Source organism: Balaenoptera musculus, chromosome 19 (genome assembly GCF_009873245.2).
Source record: "Balaenoptera musculus isolate JJ_BM4_2016_0621 chromosome 19, mBalMus1.pri.v3, whole genome shotgun sequence".
NCBI lineage: Eukaryota > Metazoa > Chordata > Mammalia > Artiodactyla > Balaenopteridae > Balaenoptera > Balaenoptera musculus.
The window spans coordinates 19,540,503-19,563,674 of record NC_045803.1 but is presented as its reverse complement, the minus strand read 5'-3'; the positions used below and the strand labels follow the sequence as shown (position 1 = coordinate 19,563,674).

The 23,172-nt window shown below is 37.3% G+C and overlaps 1 protein-coding gene across 7 annotated transcripts in view; it reads left to right on the top strand.

Annotated features, from left to right (window-relative positions):
* Positions 1–20,918, top strand: part of ZNF507 (zinc finger protein 507) — a 47,738-nt gene extending 26,820 nt beyond the window's left edge. For 4 of the 7 annotated variants that reach the window (XM_036833584.1, XM_036833580.1, XM_036833579.1 and 1 more), the window contains 2 exons: positions 16,554–16,688; positions 16,825–20,918. In XM_036833584.1, coding sequence (XP_036689479.1) covers positions 16,554–16,688; positions 16,825–17,191 — 502 coding nt within the window. In that variant the 3' untranslated portion in view covers positions 17,192–20,918. The remainder of the gene's footprint in view (positions 1–16,553; positions 16,689–16,824) is intronic. The other 3 variants (XM_036833582.1, XM_036833583.1, XR_005017457.1) reach the window with 3 other exon arrangements.
* The last annotated feature ends 2,254 nt before the right edge of the window (positions 20,919–23,172 follow it).

The following is a 23,172-nucleotide window of genomic DNA, read 5'->3' as shown; positions in this document are numbered from 1 at the left end:
ACATTTGAGTCTAATTTTACTTCCAGTGTTACCACTTTTCTGTTTCTTGCTCTATGTACTTCCATTTTGTTTGGCCAGTTCTCTCTTTTGGATTATCCATTTTTGTAAAATGTTACATGGGTTTATCACTGGGATATAAGGAGGCAATGTAACTACATACTTTGCTGTCAGTGAGTGACTTAATAGAAGTGAGTGACTAATCACTGACAGACTTTGAAAGAAACGACATAATTAGTCACTGATCATAAAGCACCTTTGTTTTCATAGAGGACCAAAGAGTTCCCGGTGAAGTTTGTACTCTGCAGTTACTCACAGTTAATGTACTATGACATTTGAACGGTGTTGTTAGGAGACTCATTTAACTAAGCCATAGCAACCAAAATCCATGCATATCAGAACCATACACAGCAAGGACTGCCTGCATACACACAAGCACACACATAACACGCATACTTACTGCTAGGCTTATTCCTATGTATTTTTTTTTCCCATTGCTCTTATAACTTGGATCTTTTTCTTCCTTTCCTAGCTTTCAGTGTTGTTACGTGGGAAAGCTGTTGATCTATACAGGATGTTAGCTTTACACACTTATTGAATTATCTTATTACTTGTAAAAGTTTTTAATTCCTGTTGGATTGCCAGGTATATAATTGTATTATCTGCAAATAATTTTCTCAACCTTTCCTTTATGATATTTGTGCCTTTTCTTTTATTACCTAATTGTACTGACTAGTAGCTCCACAACACTAAGTAATAGTGGGGATAGTGACCATCCTTATTTTGTTCTTGGGCTTAATGGGAATGATTCTGGTGTTCCCTCATTAAGCTTTATACTAGTTTTGGGGTTGAAAGAGATATATTTTTGAAGATAGATAGATAGATAGATATTTGTAGAATTATTCACCTACTGTATTTTGGTGAGAAATTTTATTGAGTGTTAACTGGGTGTAAGTGTTGTCAGCCTGATCCAAGTGCCTCCTAAAATGTGGTAGGGAACACAGCTGTACCCATGAAGTATATTTGCAAAAAAAAAATAGAAATGAAAAAAACTAACCCTGAATCTAATGAAACCTCTACATCAGTAGTTCTCACCAGGTGAGACATTTGGCAGTGTCTGGAGACATTTTTGGTTGTCGCAACAGGGAGAGAAGGTGCTAGTAGCCAGTGATGCTGCTAAAAACATCCTACAATGCCCAGAGCAGCCCCCACAGTAAAGAATTATCTAGCCCACTGTCAAGTGCTAAGGTTTAGAACCCTTTTCTAGATCTCACTACCAGTTTACAAAAAATGTGGGGAATACAGGAACATAACACTAACAGAAAGTAATCAGTACTGTTCATAATATGAGAAATTCTAGAAGGCAGATGACCTGGTTTCTTCAACATATGAATGGCATGAGGGGGATGGGGGAAAGGAAGAAGAATTATTACAGATTAAAAGAGACTTAAGATATATGCCAACCAAATGCAATATAGTACTACACCATTTTATATGAGGGACTTGAGCATCTCAGATTTTGGTATCTGTGGGAGGTCTTGGAACCAGTTCCCTGCAGATACCCAGGGACAGCTGTATAGATCTTGTTTGGAGCCTCATTCAAATAAGACATTTCTGCAAAAATCAGGGAAATTTAAGTTGGGGGAATACATGAAACAAGACTGGCAGAATGTCGATAATTATTGGAGCAGGGTGGTGGAGATTCATTATTCTTTCCTACTTTAGTTTTTTGCTTAAAGATTTCCATAATAAAACGTTTTGTTAAGATGGATACTGAATTTCTTTAGATTCACTTTCAGTGACAACAGTGAAAATATGACTTTTCTCTTCTGATCCTTTCAAATAGTGAATTATAATAATACTTTTCCTAATATTAAATTCTCTGTATTCCTAAAATAAGTGTCCCTTCTTCATGGTATTATTGTTGTTTTAATGTACTGGAAGATTCTGTTTGCCAGCATTTTATTCAGTATATATGCATTGATAGTCATAAGTGAGATTGGTGTGTAGTTTTCTTTTTTCTGCTGCCCTTGCCAAATTTTAGTATCAGTGTTATTCTAACTTCATAGAAAGACTTTGAAAGCCTTTTTTAACTCTCTGGAACTTTTAAAGGTTCAAGCTAATTTAAATACAAAGAAGCTGGCTACTCTATTGACTTCAGCCACTGGAATGGTAGGCCTTTAGAAAAAAAAATTGGTATCTTATTTCTTTTTCTTCTTTCTCTGTTTCCTAAAAGAATGAACATATACTGGTGCAAACATCACAGCTTATGGGCTGTGTTCTGTGTTCTCAATGACTTTTTTTTTTTGGCCACACCACGCGGCATGCAGGATCTTAGTTCCCTGACCAGAGATCAAACCCTGCAGTGGAAGCGTGGAGTCTTAACCACTGGACCGCCAGGGAAGTCCCAACTGTCAACTCTTTTCAATAGGCTGTTTTTTAGAGGCAATTTAGGTTCATTGCAGTATTAAGCAGAAGTACAAAGATTTCCTATATACTCTCTGCCCCACACATCCATAGCCTCCCCCATTATCAGCATTCCCCACCAGAGTAGGCCATTTATTAGAATCGATGAGCCAATATTTACACATCATTATCATCCTAAGTCTGTAGTTTATATTAGGGTTCACTCTTGGTGCTGTACACTATATGCATTTGAACAAATTTATAATGACATGTATCCACCATTACAGTATTAGAGTATCATACAGAGTAGTTTCACTGCCCTAAAAATCCCCTGAATCCCACCTATTCATTCCCCTTCAGTGGCCCAAACCCTGGTGACCACTGATCTTTTACTGATTCCATGGATGTGTAGTGTCACACCTTCAACTTTGTCCTTCTCCTTCAATATTGTGTTGGCTATTCGGAATCTTTTGTCTATCCATATAAACTTTAGAAACGGCTTGTCAGTATCCACAAATAACTTGCTGGGATTTTTATTGGAATCATATTGAATCTATAGATCAAGTTGGGAAGAACTGACATCTTGACAATATTGAGTCTTCCTATCCATGAATATAGAATCTCTCCACATTTATAGTTCTTTGATTTATCAGGGTTTTGTAGTTTTCCTCATATAGACGTTGTATATATTTTATTAGTTTTATACCCAAGTACTTCATTTTCAGGACTGCTAATGTAAATGGTATTATGTTTTAATTTCAAATACCACTTGTTCATGGCTGGAATATAGGAAAGCAATTGACTTCTGTATATTAACCTTGTGTCCTGCAACCTTGCTATAATCGCTTATTAGTTCCAGGAGTGTCTTGGTGTATTCTTTCAGATTTTCTGCGTAGACAGTCATATCATCTGTGAACAAAAAAGTATATATATATTTAGCTAAGACTTCAGTTATGATGTTGAAAAGGAATGGTGAGGGAGGACATCTGTGCTTCGTTCCTAAACTTACCAGGAAAGCTTCTAGTTTCTTATCAAGTATGATGTTACCTATAGATTTACTGTAGATATTCTTTGTCCATTTGAGGAAATTCCCCTCTGTTCCTAGTTTGCTGAGAGTTTCTGTCATGAATGAGTGTTGGATTTTGTCAAATGCTTTTTCTGCTTCTGTTGATGTGTTTAGTATGTTTTTTCTTTACCTGTTAATGTGATGATTATGTTGATTGATTTTCAAATGTTGAACCAGCATACCTGGGATAAATTACACTTGGTTATGGTATATAATTCTTTTTATGAATTGTTGGATTCAATTTACTGATATTTCATTAAGGATTTTGCATCTATGTTCATGAAAGCTATTGGGCTATAGGTTTTTCTTTTTTTTCTTGTAATGTCTTTGTGTAGTTTTGGTATTAGAGTAATGCTGGCCTCATAGAATGAGTTAGGAAGTATTGCCTCTGCTCCTATATTCTGAAAGAAATTGTAGAGAATTGGTATAATTTCTTCCTAAATGTCTGGTAGAATCCACCAGTGAACCCATCTGGACCTGGAACTTCCTGTTTTGGACCTGATTCAATTGCTTTAATAGATACAGCCCTCTTCAGATTGTCTGTTTCTTCTTGTGTGAGTTTTGGCAGATTGTGTCTTTCAAGGAATTGGTCCATTTCATGTAGGTTATCAAATTTGTGGGTGCAGACTTGTTCATATTATTCCTTGATTATCCTTTTAGTGTCGGTGGGGTTTATAGTGATGTCCCCTCTTTCATTTCTGGTACTAGTAATTTTTGTCCCTCTTTTGTCTTAAGTATCCTGTTTACTTGCTGGCTTATTGATTTTATTCTTCTTTTCAAAGAACCAGATTTTGATTTTGTTGATATTCTCTGTTGATTTCCTGATTTCAATTTCATTGATTTCTGCTCTGATTTTTATTATTTCTTTTCTTCTACTGACTTTGGATTTAATTTGCTCTTTTTTTCTAGTTTACTAAGGTAGAGACTTAGATGATTGATTTTAGATCTTTCTTCTTTTCTAATACATGCATTTAATGCTACAAATTTCTCTCCAAGCACTGCTTTTGGTACATCCCACACATTTTGATAAGTTGTATTTTTATTAGTTCAAAATATTGTAAATTTTTTTGTGTGATTTCTTCCTTGACCCATGTGTTATGTATAAGTGTGTTGTTTAATCTCCAAGTATTTTGAGATTTTCCAATTATCCTTCTGTTATGGATTTCTAGTTTCATTTTGGTCTGAGAGCAGACACTGCATGATTTCTATTCTTTTAAATCTGTTAAGGTGTGTTTTGTGGCCCGGAATGTGGTCTGTCTTGGTGAATATTTCATGTGTGTTTGAGCAGAATGTGTATTCTGCTGTTGTTGAATGAAGTAGTCTGTAGATGTCTATTATATCCAGTTGATTGATGGGGGTGAGTTCAGATATGTCCTTACTGATTTTTCTGCCTGCTGGATCTGTCCATTCCTGATAGAGGGGTGTTTAATACTCTAAATACAATAGTAGTTCATTTATTTCTCCTTGCAGTTCTGTCAGTTTTTTGCCTTACATATTTTTACACTCTATTGTTAGACACATTCATGCTAAGGATCATTATGCCTTCTTGGAGAAATGACCCCTTTGTCATTATGTAATGCACCTTTTTTTTTCCCCTGATAACTTCCCTTACTCTCAAGTCTGCTCTGTCTGAAATGAATATAGCTATTCCTGCTTTCTTTTGAAGAGTGTTAATGTGGTATATCTATGTCAATCCATTTACTTTTCATTGATACGTGTCTTTATAAAGTGGGTTTCTTATAGACAACATATACTTGGGTCTTGTTCTTTATTCACTCTGACAATCTCCATCTTTTAATTGGTGTATTCAGACCATTGACATTTAAAATGATGATTGATATAGCTGAATTTATAGCTACCATATTTATTACTGTTTTCTATTTGTTTTCTATTGTTCTTTGTTCTATTTTTTTCTACTCCTTTTCTGCCTTTTGTGGTTTTCACTGAGCATGTTATATGATTCCATTTTCTCTCCGTTCTTAGCATATCAGGTATACGTCATTTTAACTTTTTATTAATGGTTTCCCTAGCATTTGGCGTATACATTTAAAGCTAATCAAAATCCACCTTCAAGTAACAATATACTGGCTTCATGGGTAGTCCAGGTACATTATAATAAAATAACCTAATTCTTCTCTTCCATCCCTTGCATCACTTCTTTCATTCATTTCACTTATACATAAGCGTGTGTGTGTGCACATACATAATCATACATAAGCATACATAATCGGATACATTGTTGCCATTATTATTTTGAACAAACTGTTATCTCTCAGATTAATTAAAAATAGGGACTTCCCTGGTGGTCCAGTGGTTAAGACTTCGCCTTCCAATGCAGGGGGTGCGGGTTCGATCCCTGGTTGGGGAGCTAAGATCCCACATGCCTCCTGGCCAAAAAACCAAAACATAAAACAGAAGCAATATTGTAACAAGTTCAATAAAGACTTTAAAAATGGTCCACATTAAAAAAAAAAAATCTGAAAGAAATGGGAGAGAGGAGCTTCAAGATGATGGAAGAGTAAGATGGGAGATCACCTTCCTCCCCACAGATACATCAGAAATACATCTACATGTGGAACAACCCCTACAGAACACCTACTGAACACTGGCAGAAGACGTCAGACCTTCCAAAAGGCAAGAAACTCCCCACGTACCTGGGTAGGGTAAAAGAAAAAACAGAGACAAAAGAATAGGGATGGGACCTGCACCACTGGGAGGGAGCTGTGAAGGAGGAAAGGTTTCCACACACTAGGAATCTCCTTCGCAGGCAGAGACTGTGGGTGGCGGAGGGGGGAAGCTTTGGAGCCACGGAGGAGAGCGCAGCAACAGGGGTGCGGACGGCAAAGCAGAGAGATTCCCGCACAGAGGATTGGTGCCGGCCAGCTCTCACCAGCCCGAGAGGCTTGTCTGCTCACCCGCTGGGACGGGTCCGGGCTGGGAGCTGAGGCTCTGGCTTCAGAGGTCGGATCACAGGGAGAGGACTGGGGTTGGCTGCGTGAACACAGCCTGAAGGGGGCTAGTGCGCCACAGCTAGCCGGGAGGGAGTCCAGGAAAAGGTCTGGAGCTGCCGAAGAGGCAAGAGACTTTTTCTTGCCTCTTTGTTTCCTGGTGCGCGAGGAGAGGGGATTAAGAGCACCGCTTAAACGAGCTCCAGAGACGGGCGCGAGCCGTGGCGATCAGCGCGGACCCCAGAGACGGGCATGAGACACTAAAGCTGCCGCTGCAGCCACCAAGAAGCCGGTGTGCAAGCACAGGTCACTCTCCACACCGCCCCTCCCGGGAGCCTGTGCAGCCTGCCGCTGCCAGGGCCCCGTGATCCAGGGACAACTTCCCCGGGAGAACACATGGCGCCTCAGGCTGTTGCAACGTCAGGCTGGCCTCTGCCGCCGCAGGCTCGCCCCATATTCCGTACCCCTCCCTCCCGCCGGCCTGAGTGAGCCAGAGCCCCCAAATCAGCTGCTCCTTCAACCCCGTCCTCTCTGAGCGGGAACAGATGCCCTCAGGCGACCTACACACAGAGACGGGGCCAAATCCAAAGCTGAAACCCAGGAGCTGTGCGAACAAAGAAGAGAAAGGGAAATCTCTCCCAGCAGCCTCAGGAGCAGTGGATTAAATCTCCACAATCAACTTGATATACCCTGCATCTGTCTAATAACTGAATAGACAACGAGTCATCCCAAATTGAGGCAGTGGACTTTGGGAGCAACGATATATATTTTTTGTTCCCTTTTTCTCTTTTTGTGAGTGTGTATGCGTATGCTTCTGTGTGTGATTTTGTCTGTATAGCTTTGCTTTTACCAGTTGTCCTAGGGTTCTGTCTGTCCAGTTTTTTTGTTTGTTTGTTTTATACTTTTTAGTGCTTGTTATCATTGGTGAATTTATTTTTTGGTTTGGTTGCTCTCCTCTTTCTTTCTTTCATTTTTTTTTTATTTTTAAATTTTTAATAATTTTTTATTTTAATAACTTTATTTTATTTTATTTTATTTTTTTCTTTCTTCCTTTTTTTTTCTCCCTTTTATTCTGAGCCGTGTGGATGACAGGGTCTTGGTGCTTCGGCCAGGTGTCAGGGCTGTGCCTCTGAGGCAGGAGAGCCAAGATCAGGACATTGGTCCACCAGAGACCTCCCAACTCCACATGATACCAACCGGCGAAAATCTCCCAGAGATCTCCATCTCAACGCCAAGACCCAGCTCCACTCAGCAACCAGCAAGCTACAGTGCTGGACATCCTATGCCAAACAACTAGCAAGACAGGAACACAACCCCACCCATTAGCAGAGAGGCTGCCTAAAATCATAATAAGGTCACAGACACCCCAAAACACACCACCAGACGCTGACCTGCCCACCAGAAAGACAAGTTCCAGCCTCATCCACCAGAACACAGGCACTAGTCCCTTCCACCAGGAAGCCTACACAACCCACTGAACCAACTTTAGCCACTGGGGTCAGACTCGAAAAACAATGGGAACTACGAACCTGCAGCCTGCGAAAAGGGGACCCCAAACACAGTAAGTTAAGCAAAATGAGAAGACAGAGAAACACACAGCAGATGAAGGAGCAAGGTAAAAACCCACCAGACCTAACAAATGAAGAGGAAATAGTCAGTCTACCTGAAAAAGAATTCAGAATAATGATAGTAAAGATGATCCAAAATCTTGGAAATAGAATGGAGAAAATACAAGAAACTTTTAACAAGGACCTAGAAGAACTAAAGACCAAACAAACAATGATGAACAGCACAATAAATGAAATTTAAAATTCTCTAGAAGGGATCAATAGCAGAATAACTGAGGCAGAAGAATGGATAAGTGACCTGGAAGATAAAATAGTGGAAATAACTACTGCAGAGCAGAATAAAAAAGAATGAAAAGAATTGAGGACAGTCTCAGAGACCTCTGGGACAACATTAAATGCACCAACATTCGAAGAAGGGTCCCAGAAGAAGAAGAGAAGAAAGGGACTGTGAAAATATTTGAAGAGATTACAGTTGAAAACTTCCCTAATATGGGAAAGGAAATAATTAATCAAGTCCAGGAAGCACAGAGTCCCATATAGGATAAATCCAAGGAGAAACACGCCAAGACACATATTAGTCAAACTATCAAAAATTAAACACAAGGAAAAAATATTAAAAGCAGCAAGGGAAAAACAACAAATAACATACAAGGGAATCCCCATAAGGTTAACAGCTGATCTTTCAGCAAAAACTCTGCAAGCAAGAAGGGAGTGGCAGGACATATTTAAAGTGATGAAAGGGAAAAAACCTACAACCAAGATTACTCTACCCAGCAAGGATCTCATTCAGATTTGATGGAGAAATGAAAACCTTTACAGACAACCAAAGCTAAGAGAATTCAGCACCACCAAACCAGCTTTACAGCAAATACTAAAGGAACTTCTCTAGGCAGGAAACACAAGAGAAGGAAAAGACCTACAATAACAAACCCAAAACAATTAAGAAAATGGTAATAGGAACATACATAGTGATAATTACCTTAAATGTACATGGATTAAATGCTCCAACCAAAAGACATAGACTGGCTGAATGGATACAAAAACAAGACCCGTATATATGCTGTCTACAAGAGACTCACTTCAGACCTAGGGACACATGCAGACTGAAAGTGAGGGGATGGAAAAAGATACTCCATGCAAATGGAAATCAAAAGAAAGCTGGAGTAGCACTTTTCCTATCAGACAAAATAGACTTTAAAACAAAGACTATTAAGAGACAAAGAAGGACACTACATAATGATCAAGGGATCAATCCAAGAAGAAGATATAACAATTGTAAACATTTATGCACCCAACATAGGAGCATCTCAATACATAAGGCAAATGCTAACAGCCATAAAAGGGGAAATCGACAGTAACACAATCATAGTGGGGGACTTTTACAGCCCACTTTCACCAATGGACAGATCATCCAAAATGAAAATAAATAAGGAAACACAAGCTTTAAATGATACATTAAACAAGATGGACTTAATTGATATTTATAGGACATTCTACCCAAAAACAACAATACACTTTCTTCTCAAGTGCTCATGGAACATTCTCCAAGATAGATCATATCTTGGGTCACAAATCAAGCCCTGGTAAATTTTAAAAAATTGAAATCATATCAAGTATCTTTTCTGGCCACAACACTATGAGACTAGATATCAGTTACAGGAAAAAAATCTGTAAACAATGCAAACACATGGAGGCTAAACAATACACTATGTAATAACCAAGAGATCACTGAAGAGATCAAAGAGGAAATCAAAAACTACCTAGAAACAAATGACAATGAAAACACGACAACCCAAAACTTATGGGATGCAACAAAAGCAGTCCTAAGAGGGAAGTTTATAGCAATACAATCCTACCTTAAGAAACAAGAAACATCTCAAATAAACAACCTAACCTTACACCTAAAGCAATTAGAGAAAGAAGAACAAAAAATCCCCAAAGTTAGCAGAAGGAAAGAAATCATAAAGATCAGATCATAAAAAATGAAAAACAAATGAAGGAAATGATAGCAATGATCAATAAAACTAAAAGCTGGTTCTTTGAGAAGATAAACAAAACTGATAAACCATTAGCCAGACTCATCAAGAAAAAAAGGGAGAAGACTCAAATCAATAGAATTAGAAATGAAAAAGGAGAAGTAACAAGTGACACTGCAGAAATACAAAGGCTCATGAGAGATAACTACAAGCAACTATACGCCAATAAAATGGACAACCTAGAAGAAATGGACAAATTCTTAGAAAAGCACAACCTTCCAAGACTGAACCAGGAAGAACTAGAAAATATAAACAGACCAATCACAAGCACTGTAATTGAAACTGTGATTAAAAATCTTCCAACAAACCAAAGCCCAGGACCAGATGGCTTCACAGGCAAATTCTATCAAACATTTAGAGAAGAGCTGACACCTATCCTTCTCAAACTCTTCCAAAATATAGCAGTGGGAGGAACACTCCCAAACTCATTCTACGAGGCCACCATCACCCTGATGCCAAAACCAGACAAAGATGTCACAAAGAAAGAAAACTACAGGCCAATATCACTGATGAACATAGATGCAAAACTCCTCAACAAAATACTATCAAAGAGAATCCAACAGCACATTAAAAGGATCATACACCATGATCAAGTGGGGTTTACCCCAGGAATGCAAGAATTCTTCAATATACGCAAATCAATCAATGTGATACACCATATTAACAAATTGAAGAATAAAAACCATATGATCATCTCAATAGATGCAGAAAAAGCTTTCAACAAAATTCAACACCCATTTATGATAAAAACCCTCCAGAAAGTAGGCATAGAGGGAACTTACCTCAGCATAATAAAGGCCTTATATGACAAACCCACAGCCAACATCGTCCTCGATGGTGAAAAACTGAAACCATTTCCACTAAGATAAGGAACAAGACAAGGTTGCCCACTCTCACCACTATTATTCAGCATTGTTTTGCAAGTTTTAGCCACAGCAGTCAGAGAAGAAAAAGAAATAAAAGGAATCCAAATCAGAAAAGAAGTGAAGCAGTCACTGTTTGCAGATGACATGATACTATACATAGAGAATCCTAAAGATGCTACCAGAAAACTACTAGAGCTAATCAGTGAATTTGGTAAAGTAGCAGGATACAAAATTAATGCACAGAAATCTCTTGCATTCCTATACACTAATGATGAAAAATCTGAAAGTGAAATTAAGGAAACACTCCCATTTACCATTGCAACAAAAAGAATGAAATACCTAGGAATAAACCTACCTAAGGAGAGAAAAGACCTGTATGCAGAAAACTATAAGACACTGATGAAAGAAATTAAAGACGATACAGATAGGTGGAGAGGTATACCATGATCTTGGATTGGAAGAATCAACATTGTGAAAATGACTCTACTACCCAAATTAATCTACAGATTCAGTGCAGTCCCTATCAAACTACCACTGGCATTATTCACAGAACTAGAGCAAAAAAATTCACAATTTGTATGGAAACACAAAAGACCCTGAATAGCCAAAGCAATCTTGAGAAAGAAAAACGGAGCTGGAGGAATCAGGCTCCCTGACTTCAGACTATACTACAAAGCTACAGTAATCAAGACAGTATGGTACTGGCACCAAAACAGAAATATAGGTCAATGGAACAGGATAGAAAGCCCAGAGATAAACCCACGCACATATGGTCACCTTATCTTTGATAAAGGAGGCAAGAATATACAATGGAGAAAAGAGAGCCTCTTCAGTAAGTGGTGCTGGGAAAAATGGACAGCTACATGTAAAAGAATGAAATGAGAACACTCCCTAACACCATACACAAAAATAAACTCAAAATGGATTAAAGACCTAAATGTAAGGCCAGACACTATATAACTCTTAGAGGAAAACATAGGCAGAACACTCTATGGCATAAATCACAGCAAGATCCTTTTTGACCCCCCTCCTAGAGTAATGGAAGTAAAAGCAAAAATAAACAAATGGGACCTAATGAAACTTAAAAGCTTTTGCACAGCAAAGGAAACTATAAACAAAACAAAAAGACAGCCCTCAGAATGGGAGAAAATATTTGCAAATGAAGCAACTGACAAAGGATTAATCTCCAAAATTTACAAGCAGCTCATGCAGCTCAACATCAAAAAAACAAACAACCCAATCAAAAACTGGACAGAAGACCTAAATAGACATTTCTCCAAAGAAGATATACACATTGCCAGCAAACACATGAAAGAATGCTCAACATCACTAATCATCAGAGAAATGCAAATCAAAACTACAGTGAGGTATCACCTCACACCAGTCAGAATGGCCATCATCAAAAAATCTACAAACTATAAATGCTAGAGAGGGTGTGGAGAAAAAGGAACCCTCTTGCACTGTTGGTGGGAATGTAAATTGATACAGCCACTATGGAGAACAGTATGGAGGTTCCTTAAAAAACTAAAAATAGAACTACCATACGACCCAGCAATCCCACTACTGGACATATACCCTGAGAAAAACATAATTCAGAAAGAGTCATGTACCACAATGTTCATTGCAGCACTATTTACAATAGCCAGGACATGGAAGCAACCTAAGTGTCCATTGACAGATGAATGGATAAAGAAGATGTGGCACATATATACAGTGGAATATTACTCAGTCATAAAAAGAAACGAAATTGCGTGATTTGTAGTGAGGTGGATGGACCTAGAGTCTGTCATACAAAGTGAAGTCAGAAAGGGAAAAACAAATACCATATGCTAACACATATACATGGAATCTTAAAAAAATAAATAAATAATGGTCATGAAGAACCTAGTGGCAAGACGGGAATAAAGACACAGACCTACTAGAGAATGGACTTGAGGACACGGGGAGGGGGAAGGGTAAGCTGGGACAAAGTAAGAGAGTGGCATGGACATATATACACTACCAAATGTAAAACAGATAGCTAGTGGGAAGCAGCCACATAGCACAGGGAGATCAGCTTGGTGCTTTGTGACCACCTAGAGGCGTGGGATAGGGAGGGTGGGAGGGATGGAGATGCAAGAGGGAGGAGATATGGGGATATATGTATATGTATAGCGGATTCACTTTGTTATAAAGCAGAAACTAACACACCATTGTAAAGCAATTATACTCCAATAAAGATGTTAAAAAAATAAAAACTTAATAAATAAATATAAATAAAAGCTTTTATTTTATCCTTCTTATACCTTATCTGATGTTTTTCCTTTCTTTGTGTGGATCCAAGTTTTTTTTTTTAATTAATTAATTAATTAATTTGTTTATTTATTTATTTTTGGCTGCGTTGGGTCTTCATTGCTGCGTGTGGACCTTCTCTAGTTTTGCCAGCGGGGGCCGCTCTTCGTTGCAGTATGTGGGCTTCTCATTGCAGTGGCTTCTCTGTTGCCGAGCATGGGCTGGAGGTGCGTGGGCTTCAGTAGTTGTGGCTCACGGGCTTAGTTGCTCTGTGGCATGTGGGATCTTCCTGGACCAGAGATCAAACCCGTGTCCCCTGCATTGGCAGGCGGATTCTTAACCACTGCGCCACCAAGGAAGTCCCCAAGTTTCTTGATCTATAACATTTACCTTCTTTCTAAAGAACTTCTTTAACATTTCTTACAAGACAGATCTACTAGCAACAAATTTCTTCAATTTTTGTTTGTCTGAGAAGGTCTTATTTCTGCTCACTTTTTTTTTTTTAATTTTTATTTATTTATTTATTTATTTATTTATTTGGTTACACCGGGTGTTGGTTGCAGCACATGGGCTCCTTAGTTGCAGCATGTGGACTCTTAATTGTGTCCTGCATGTGGAATCTAGTCATTATTGTTTAAAGCATTTCTTCTGTTCCTTTCTCTCTTCTTCTAGTATTCCCATTACACATAGATTACACCTTTTGTAATTGTCCCTTTTGTGGTTGTATATTCTGTTCTGTTTTTTCCAGTCCTTTTTTTTTGTTTGCTTTCTAGTTTTGGAGGTTTCTATCTATTGAGATATCCTCAAGCTTAGAGATTCTTTCCTTAGATGTATCCAGTCCACTAACAGGCCCCATCATAGGCACTCTTCATTTCTCTTATGTATTTTTTATCACTTTTTGGTTCTGATCTCTTTGATTTCTTTTTGGTTCTTTCTTAGAATTTCCATCTCTCTGCTTTCATTGCTCATCTGTTTTCCCAGGCTGTGTATTTTATTCATTGGAGCTCTTAGGATATTAATCGTAATTGTTTTAAATCACCAGTCTGATGATTCCATCATCCTGCTATATCTGACTCTTGTTTCTTTGCTTGCTCTGTCTCTTCAACTTTGGTTTTTGCCTTTTAGTATGTCTTGTAATTTTTTCTTGATAGTCAGGCATGATGTACTGGGTAAAAGGCACTGCTGTAGATAGGCCTTTAGAAATGTGGTTGTTAAAAGTGGGGGGGAGGGGAAATGTTCTGTAGTCCATAACTAGGTCTCAGTTTTTTAGTAAGCCTTTGTGTCTGGGCTGTGAACTGTACTTGCAGTCCCCTCCCTCCCCAACCCTTGGTGGACAAGATAGCTGGAGTGGGCTGGAGTTGGGTATTTCCTTCCCTCCGGTCAGATATGCTCTGATAAAACTCCAGTAGGTTAGGCTCTGGTTAAATAATTTCTCCTGAGACTAGACCTTGCTAAGAACAGAATGTTCTGGGACTTCCGTGACGTCCAGCAGTTAAGACTCCATGCTTCCACTGCAGGGGGCACAGGTTTGATCTCTGGTGGGGGAACTAAGATCCCACATGCTGCGTGGTGTGCCCCCCACCCCCACCAAAACAAGCAAACAAACAAAAGAACAGAATGCTCTGGCATATCCCAAAGTGGTTCTTTTACTCATCTGCTGACTGTCTTTTTGTGAAGAAGAGTTCAGGTAACTTACCTGATTTTTGTTAAGTTTGTAATTAAGTATTTAATAAAAATGTCTTTCTAAAAGTATGTTTTCAGTTTCCTAAAAAGATAAACATAATTCTGCTCTTAGGTATTTACCCAAATGATGAAAACTTATATTCACACGAAAACCACACATAAATGTTTAATAGAAGCTTTATTCATAATTGTCAAAACTTAGAAGCAACTAGATGTCCTTCGGTAGAGAAATGGATAAACAAACTGGTACATTCATACAGTGGAATATTATTTAGTGATAGGAGGGGGAAAAAAGAGCTCTCAAGCCATGAAAAGACATGGAGGAACTTTAAATGCAAATGGAAAAGGGAAAGAAACCAGTCTGAAAAGGCTATATACTGTATGATTCCAACTATTATGTGACTTTCTAGAAAAGGCAAAACTATGGAGACAGTAAAAGAATCAGTGATTCCCAGGGATTGGGGGAAGGGAGAGATGAATAGGTGGAGCACAGAGGATATTTAGGGTTGGGAAATTATTCAGCATGATATTATAATGATAGATTCATGGCATAATGCATTTATTAAAATACATAGAACTATACAACACAGTGAGCCCTAATGTAAACTGTAGACTCTAGTTAACATTAATGTATCAATATTGTTTCATCAGATGTAACAAATATTCCACACTGATGCAAGATGTTAATAATAGGAGGAACTGTATGCAGGGGAGAGAGTGGGTAAACCTTAAACATGCTGTAAAAAACAGTCTGTTAATTTTTTTTTTTTAATTTTTTTTCCCTTGGTTTTTTCTTTTTTTTTTTTTAATAGTAATCTTTTATTTATTTTTATATTTATTTTTGGCTGTGTTGGGTCTTCGTTTCTGTGCAAGGGCTTTCTCTAGCTGCGGCAAGCGGGGGCCACTCTTCATCGCGGTGCGCGGGCCTCTCACTATCACGGCCTCTCTTGTTGTGGAGCACAGGCTCCAGACGCACAGGCTCAGTAGTTGTGGCTCACGGGCCCAGTTGCTCCGCGGCATGTGGGATCTCCCCAGACCTGGGCTCGAACCCGTGTCCCCTGCATTGGCAGGCGGATTCTCAACCACTGCGCCACCAGGGAAGCCCAGTCTGTTAATTTTTTTTTAACTACTTCATTCAGTTCAGATTTTACAAAGTATACCCAATTATGTGAAACAATTACTATTTTGAATAGAAACTTTAAGATTATTAATTATGTTTTACTTATGAAATCTAAATTGTTGAAGCATTTCAGGACTACTTACATTTTCTGTGAATCTGTAAGTTAGCACAGAGTTCATGTTGAAAATTATTTAATTCTTTTCTGCTTTTTTAAGAAATAGAGTGGTATAGAGTATTGATTTTGTGTATTTGTGTATGTGGGTGTGGTTAAATAATATAGAGCAAAGATTTTTCTTATTACTAAATTAGAAATCTTTCCAAATACTGTAATAGCTAAAGTAATTTGGGATGTTTGTCCTGATTCTTATAAATTCTTTATAATGTAAAATACTTTGTTTCATTGATTCTGAGATATCCACCCTAGGACATTTTAGCCTCTGAAATCAATATCTCTTATAATCAGTGGCATCTTAGATTCAGTGAAATGTGATGTCTAATAAGTCTTCAGGAGAATAAATTTAGTAATTGTTACAGAATCATTGTAATTACTAAAAATGATACGGGATCGTCTGATTTACTTCGTATCTTTCAGATGCTCTTTGTGTGGGTATGTATGCAGCCATCCTCCTTCTTTGAAGTCTCATATGTGGAAGCATGCCAGTGACCAAAATTATAACTATGAACAAGTAAACAAGGCTATTAACGATGCAATTTCACAAAGTGGCAGGTATTTGGTCTTACTGTTATATATAAATAGGTTATTATTTATAATTATATATGCATTATATATAAAGTTAGGATTAAATCTGCTAGTCTACATTATAAGCAACTCAAGGTTTGATGTGTTTTCTTTTGTTTTTAAGAGTTCAGGGGAAATCCTCCGGAAAGACTGTATTAAACAGCAGTGAAGAAAGAGCCGATTCTCTCACTGGAAGTTCAGAAAATTTGGTGTCATCCTCAGAGCTGATTTCCCAGGCTCCCAGTGAAGTCGTAGGTACCAATGAGAATGAGAAACTAAACCCTACAAGTAATACCTCATATAGTTTAGAAAAAAACTCCAGTCTGGCCCCTCCTGGCGTGGAATATTGCGTTTTACTCTTCTGTTGTTGTATTTGTGGTTTCGAGTCTACCAGCAAAGAAAATCTTTTGGATCATATGAAGGAGCATGAGGGTGAAATTGTAAACATCATCCTAAATAAGGACCACAACACAACTCTAAACACAAATTAGGTGGAATAGTTATCTGAAGAGGAAAACAGCAGAAGAGGAATCCTTTAAACCACAGTTTGCCCTTTGTGCTGTCCAGTAACTTACTAGGCACAGAAGAAATAGTTGGTGTGATTTTTGAAGAAATGACAGATGTGACTTTGGAACAAAATTTGTAATGTAATAAAAGGAATTCCAAATGGATAAGGGGTAATAATATTTAAGCGTTTTGAGTGAGGAGAAGTGGGTTGAGGAGGCAGCAAAGATGTACTCTCATAATAACCCTCTGTTACCTCTTAGTTTGAGTGTATTTATTATTAAAAGCTTGTTATAGTGTAGAAATGCAAGCAAAAGAGTTAAGAAAGGGCTTTTCAGGAACTATTCTAAAACTTACTGTTATGAAAGTGTCACAATCTTAAGCGGAGCTTAAGATTTTTCATTCTCAATTTTGACATGAATGACAACCCTCTTGTGAGAAATGGGAGGCACGTGTCTGAGGGTTTTCTGGTATCAACAAGGAAAGAAAAGATCATTACAGGGCTTTGAGATGATCAACCTAAATCTTTAGCCAGATTGATAGGAACAAATCATATACTCAACCTGAGATATATTACTTTACTCTTTAGAAAGAAAAAAAAGAAAAGAGACCTCTAAATCCAAATCTAGATTGTAAATAGGCGTTTACAAAGTAAATTATTGTCTCAAATTTACAGTGAATGTCTTGTGGGCAAAGGAGGAAAGAGGTGAATTCCCACCAGCCTCAAACCAAATCTCAAGGTTCATAAAAAAGGTGACTGGTTGAGCACAGTGCACTTCTCAGAGGTTCTTTTCAGAGTGTTGATGGAATACCCCAGCTTCTCAGTAGTTACATAGGCCTTCTAATCCACTCTTCTAAACTAGACCGAGCTTGTTGTCTAAAAACAACAAAGTAGGAAAAATTGCATTTGCTCATCAGACCTCGGAAGTAGTTTGAACTGTTAAATAAAAATCATTTGTGGGAAGAGGAATGAAATTCAAAAGCCCCTTAAAATGAGTACTACTATTGAGATTTTACTTCCTGGAGCTTTTTATTTAGTTATTCTTAGCATAAGAGATACAACCAAATGTGGCTAAAATATAGTAAAAATTCAGGTTGTTTATAAAACGTTTAATAACAAACAAAAACTATTTGGGTTTCTCCTATCCAGGAAATTGTATTTTGTTGGTGTGCAATAGGACACATGGGAAGCCAACTAAAACTCGCCATCAAATAGATGTAATCTTCTCATTAATTACGCATTTGTATTACAGTGCATTTCAAAGAGTGAAGAGAACGGGGGTTTTTTGGTTTTGCTTTTGTAGTTGTGATCATTTACGTATGCATTGTTCTGTTAATGTCAGTTCTGCCTACAAGTCAAAAGGCGGCCGGTGCACCATGCGGTGCACCGTCTTCACGGTGCTCTTTCTGAACTTGACTCTAACATCTTCTAGAGCTGAGGCTGTGACTCTCATAAAGCTTAGAAAACATCAAAAACAGAATTTCTTGAATAGGATACTCTGTAGACACATTTTAGGAAAGAATTCTCTTCCCAAAGTCCAGGTATGAATCGAATGAATTAACATTTTTCAGATAGCATTAGGAACTATTTAAGTGGGGCCAAGTAACCTGAAATACTGTCTGATTTGCGTGGGGTTTTTTTGTGTTTTTTTTTTTTTTGATTTGCTTTTTAAAATCTAATTTGATGATGATATTTGAACAAACAGAGTTGATTGTAAGTTTGCAACTCTTTAATTTACATAGCTTTAGTTTATTTGTGAAAGTTAATCCACTTCTGATATCTGGTTTTTAAAAGAGAAAATGGATTCATATATACTAAACTATATCCCCCAAATCCACATGTAGTGGGTTTTCTCATTTTCTCCTGTTTTCAGAATTAAAACACAGTTGTATTTCATTTCAAATTCAAAAATAAACTAAAATATTTTAAATGGTTCCATTATTACTATATTGTTCCCACTTAGTTTTTTCATTACTGGTAGCTCTGACTCAATGTTTCTTTATAAAAATCTATTATTCTGAAAATTAACAACCTTAGAAGAGTTTTTGTTTTATAAATTTTCCTTGGCTTTAATTTTATATAATCATTTGGAAAATACTAATAACCAAAAAACATTCCCAAAATTTCAACAGTGTATTTTTAAATTAACTTTCTTCATTTCCTTAAACTACTTCCATTGATTGTTACTTAAATTTTCCATTTGGAATCATGAATTTAAAATTTCCCTAGCTCATGGGAAAAAATTAACCCAGAAGTTCAAAAGTCTTTAAATATTCATCTGCTTCCAGCCTAAAATATCTTCAAAAGCTTTCTCTTGGCCTATAGGAGGAACCATATACCAAGGATGTTGTGTACCTTCCCATTATGGTTTTGTGGCAAGCCTTAAGTTAACCCTCCCCACTAAGAACAATTGAATATGATGAAGACTAAATATGCAATTTTAATTATAGAATATATATTTTAAAAATCAGCAGGAATTCCCTTTATAGGAATAACATTTACTGGTACTAGATCTTTTGCCATGTAAAGCTCAGTATTTGTTTTCCACTCTGAACACTTACAATTCTAAGATTTGACAGTGAAAATAGTTTCTAAAACACTTACTGGATAAGGCAAAGGTGGGGAGGGGGAAGATGATGCATTCTGATCATTATAAATAATACTTTTTCAGGGCTCTATCATTTTCTCTCTTTCTCTAATAATCCAGAATGTGGTCGGTATCCCCAGTGTTCTAACAGTACCATGCCTGTATTCCAGGTGACCTGTAGACTTCAAGTTCTGTGTCCAGCCAGTGCAGTGTAGTGACACTGACGGAAGCCTTTATTCTAGATCTTTCATCTATTTGAGGTAGCTATCAGTGGCTTTGTTATTATTTTCTTTGTCTTTTCTCACAAAGCAAATGGTGGGCACCTATGTTTACATTGTATCTTCCTGCAGTGTACTTGGCTTGACAAAGACAAGCAGGCTTCTCTTTTGAGACTTATTATATTTTTAGTTTTCATAGACACTTATTTAATCTTTTTTTATTGTACAGCAAGGTGCTCTAAGTAATATTCTATAAAATATATTTAATAGAGATTTGAGTTTGATATTCATGGACATGAATACATGTATTTTTTTAAGAAATAAGTATTGTGTAACACTATGGCATTGCTTCTATAGCCAAAGTCTAAAAATTTCTGGAACACTGACATGTAAAGACTACAGTTAATTCTGACACTGTATCTTATTAAAATAGGATGATTTGCATTTTGTAAAATTATCCTGCACATCAAGCTGCATGCCTTAACGCCTAAAACTCTAGGATTGTTTTCATGGTAGAACAGTTCATCTGTTCAACAAACAGTGAAGCAAGGTCTTAGCGCTTCTTTAACTACCTTTGGAAATACTGTACAATGTTAGAATAATTTATTTTGCTTTACAGAAGTTTGTCATGTATTGACTTTAATATTGTATTTTGGTAATAAATTTTTTGTTAAAAACACTTGCCTCTAAGTTTTATTAACAAAAAGTTATATCCATTCTTATTTTGGAAATGTTGATTTAATCACTTGGAAATTTGGATTTAAATAATGAAGAACTTCCCCAGGCTTAAACTAAGGCTTATGATTACCCTTTGGTAACATGTTAAACTATTGATGACTAGCATTAAACTGTGTTACACAAAGGTAATTGAAAAAGCATTTAGATTGTTTTAATCTTCTTAAAAATTCAATCTAGGAACTCCCCTGGTGGCGCAGTGGTTACGAATCCACCTGCCAATGCAGGGGACACGGGTTCAACCCCTGGTCCGGGAAGATCCCACATGCCTCAGAGCAACTAAGGCCATGTGCCACAACTACTGAACTTGCGCTCTAGAGCCAACGAGCCACAACTACTGAGCTCGTGCCTAGAGCCCATGCTCCACAGCAAGAGAAGCCACTGCAATGAGAAGCCCACAAACCACAACGGAGCGTAGCCCCTGCTCACTGCAACTGGAGAAAGCCCACGCACAGCAATGAAGACCCAATGCAGTCAAAAATAAATAAATTTAAAAAATTTTTTTTAATTCAATCTAATTTTGTAGTTTTTTTCCTTGCTACACAGTTCTTCACTTTATCTTCCAAATCACATCCTTATACGCTTTAAATTCTGATGTAGTCAAAGTGCTAAAGTAGCTCTCTTAATGGCAGTTAGCATTTTGCACTTGCATTGATCTGTTGCATTGGCAAGTGAAGCTAACATCATCTGACTGTATCATTGGTCTAGTTACACATTTGTGCCCTAGAATCCTGGGCTACCTCGGCTGCAAGTGTCTGAGGCCAAATATTTCTCCCAAAAAGCTTTAATCCCTTGTCCTATCTCCCCAGGGGCAACATAATTATGTCCTATCTTTTAAGAGCCAAATCCCAACACTGTCGCTAACCTCCGGATAGTTGTAGAAATCTCAGCACGAAAGATCCAGAACATGTGCAACTTGGTAGCCACCAGCCACACGTGGCTATTGAGCACTTGTAATATGACTAGCACTTGTAATATGTTGTATGTATAATATACAACAGTTCTGAAGACATCGTTTTCTAAAAAAGTATCACATTAATAGTTTTTTATATTGATTACTTGTTGAAATGATATTTGGGATATTTTGGGTTAAATATTAAAATTAATTTCACCTGTTTTTCTATGTAGCTACTATAAAATTTTAAATTGCATATGTGGCTCACATCATATTTCTGTTGGACAGTGGTGGTACAGAAGGATTAGTAAACTGACAGCCCTTGTTTCAAATCTGGCCTGCCATCCATTTTTGTAAATAGTTTTATTGGAACACAGCCACACCCAGTCATTTACATACTGTATATGGCTATTTTTGAGGTACAACAGCAGCACTGAGTAGTTGTTACAAAGACTGTATGCACCACAAAGCCCAAATTATTTACCATCTGCTTAATAGTAAATCGTTTGATCGAGTTTGCTGATCTGTGACCTAGAACGATGGTATGATCTGTGCTTTAAAGCTCCCAGGAAAAAAAAGCTTATAAAGAAAGCTTTATATAGCATTATTTTATAAATATATTATTTCGTCTCCTGTTCTTCTACAGCCCTACCCATAATTTATGACTTCAACCTAACTATTTCATCATCTCCACTACTTAAAGCCAAACAATTTGTTGAAAATAACAACATAATTAAATAATAAATAATGCTGCTTTTAAAAAGTATTGTTTTCCTCCTGACGACCTTATGGTGCTGATGGTACCCTCTCTGCTTCACCCTTTCTGTGATGTGGTCATGCCACCGGCATATCTAACTGCAGTAGGAGGTAACCTTGGCAGCTAATCCACTCAGCTGCGGTGACCATTGACTTGCATAATCCAGGATATAAAGAAGAGTCTTAGACACACCTCTTTATAATGAATAACTTGTCTGACTCTAAAACCAGATTCTGGGGTTGGGTGGCGGTTGTAGTTGGCTTTGATGTAGAACTGTTGACTAAGTTGGCAGATTAAGAAAAAGTCACAGTATTCGCCTACATAGATTCTTCGAATCAAGCAGCAAAGATGTAAAATGAACATTTTTGGCCCTATAAATTCTCAGAGGAGTTTCTGTTTTTAATTGGTGCCATACAATAGATAGTATGTTTTGGTTTATATCTTAGAATCCAAATGACTGTAAGATGCTTAAACCATTTCCAGAGTCCTAGATGTGCAGCAAAATCTAGTTTGTGTGTTGTGTTGGGGGACTGTAGACCTCATTTTTCTGGTGGTACATTAATATACTGCATCCAGTTTTCTCATTTAGACCATAAAGTGTTTGTAAGATTATGACATACTTGGTTTTTATCTATTGATTTTTTTTCCCAGTATGAGTAATTCCTGTTTAAATTGTTTGCCTTACGAAAGTTGGTTCTAGTAGATCTTCCTTTGAATTAAAAGTTTAATTTTAGGCATCTAATATAAATTCTTACCATTATAGAACAAAATCATA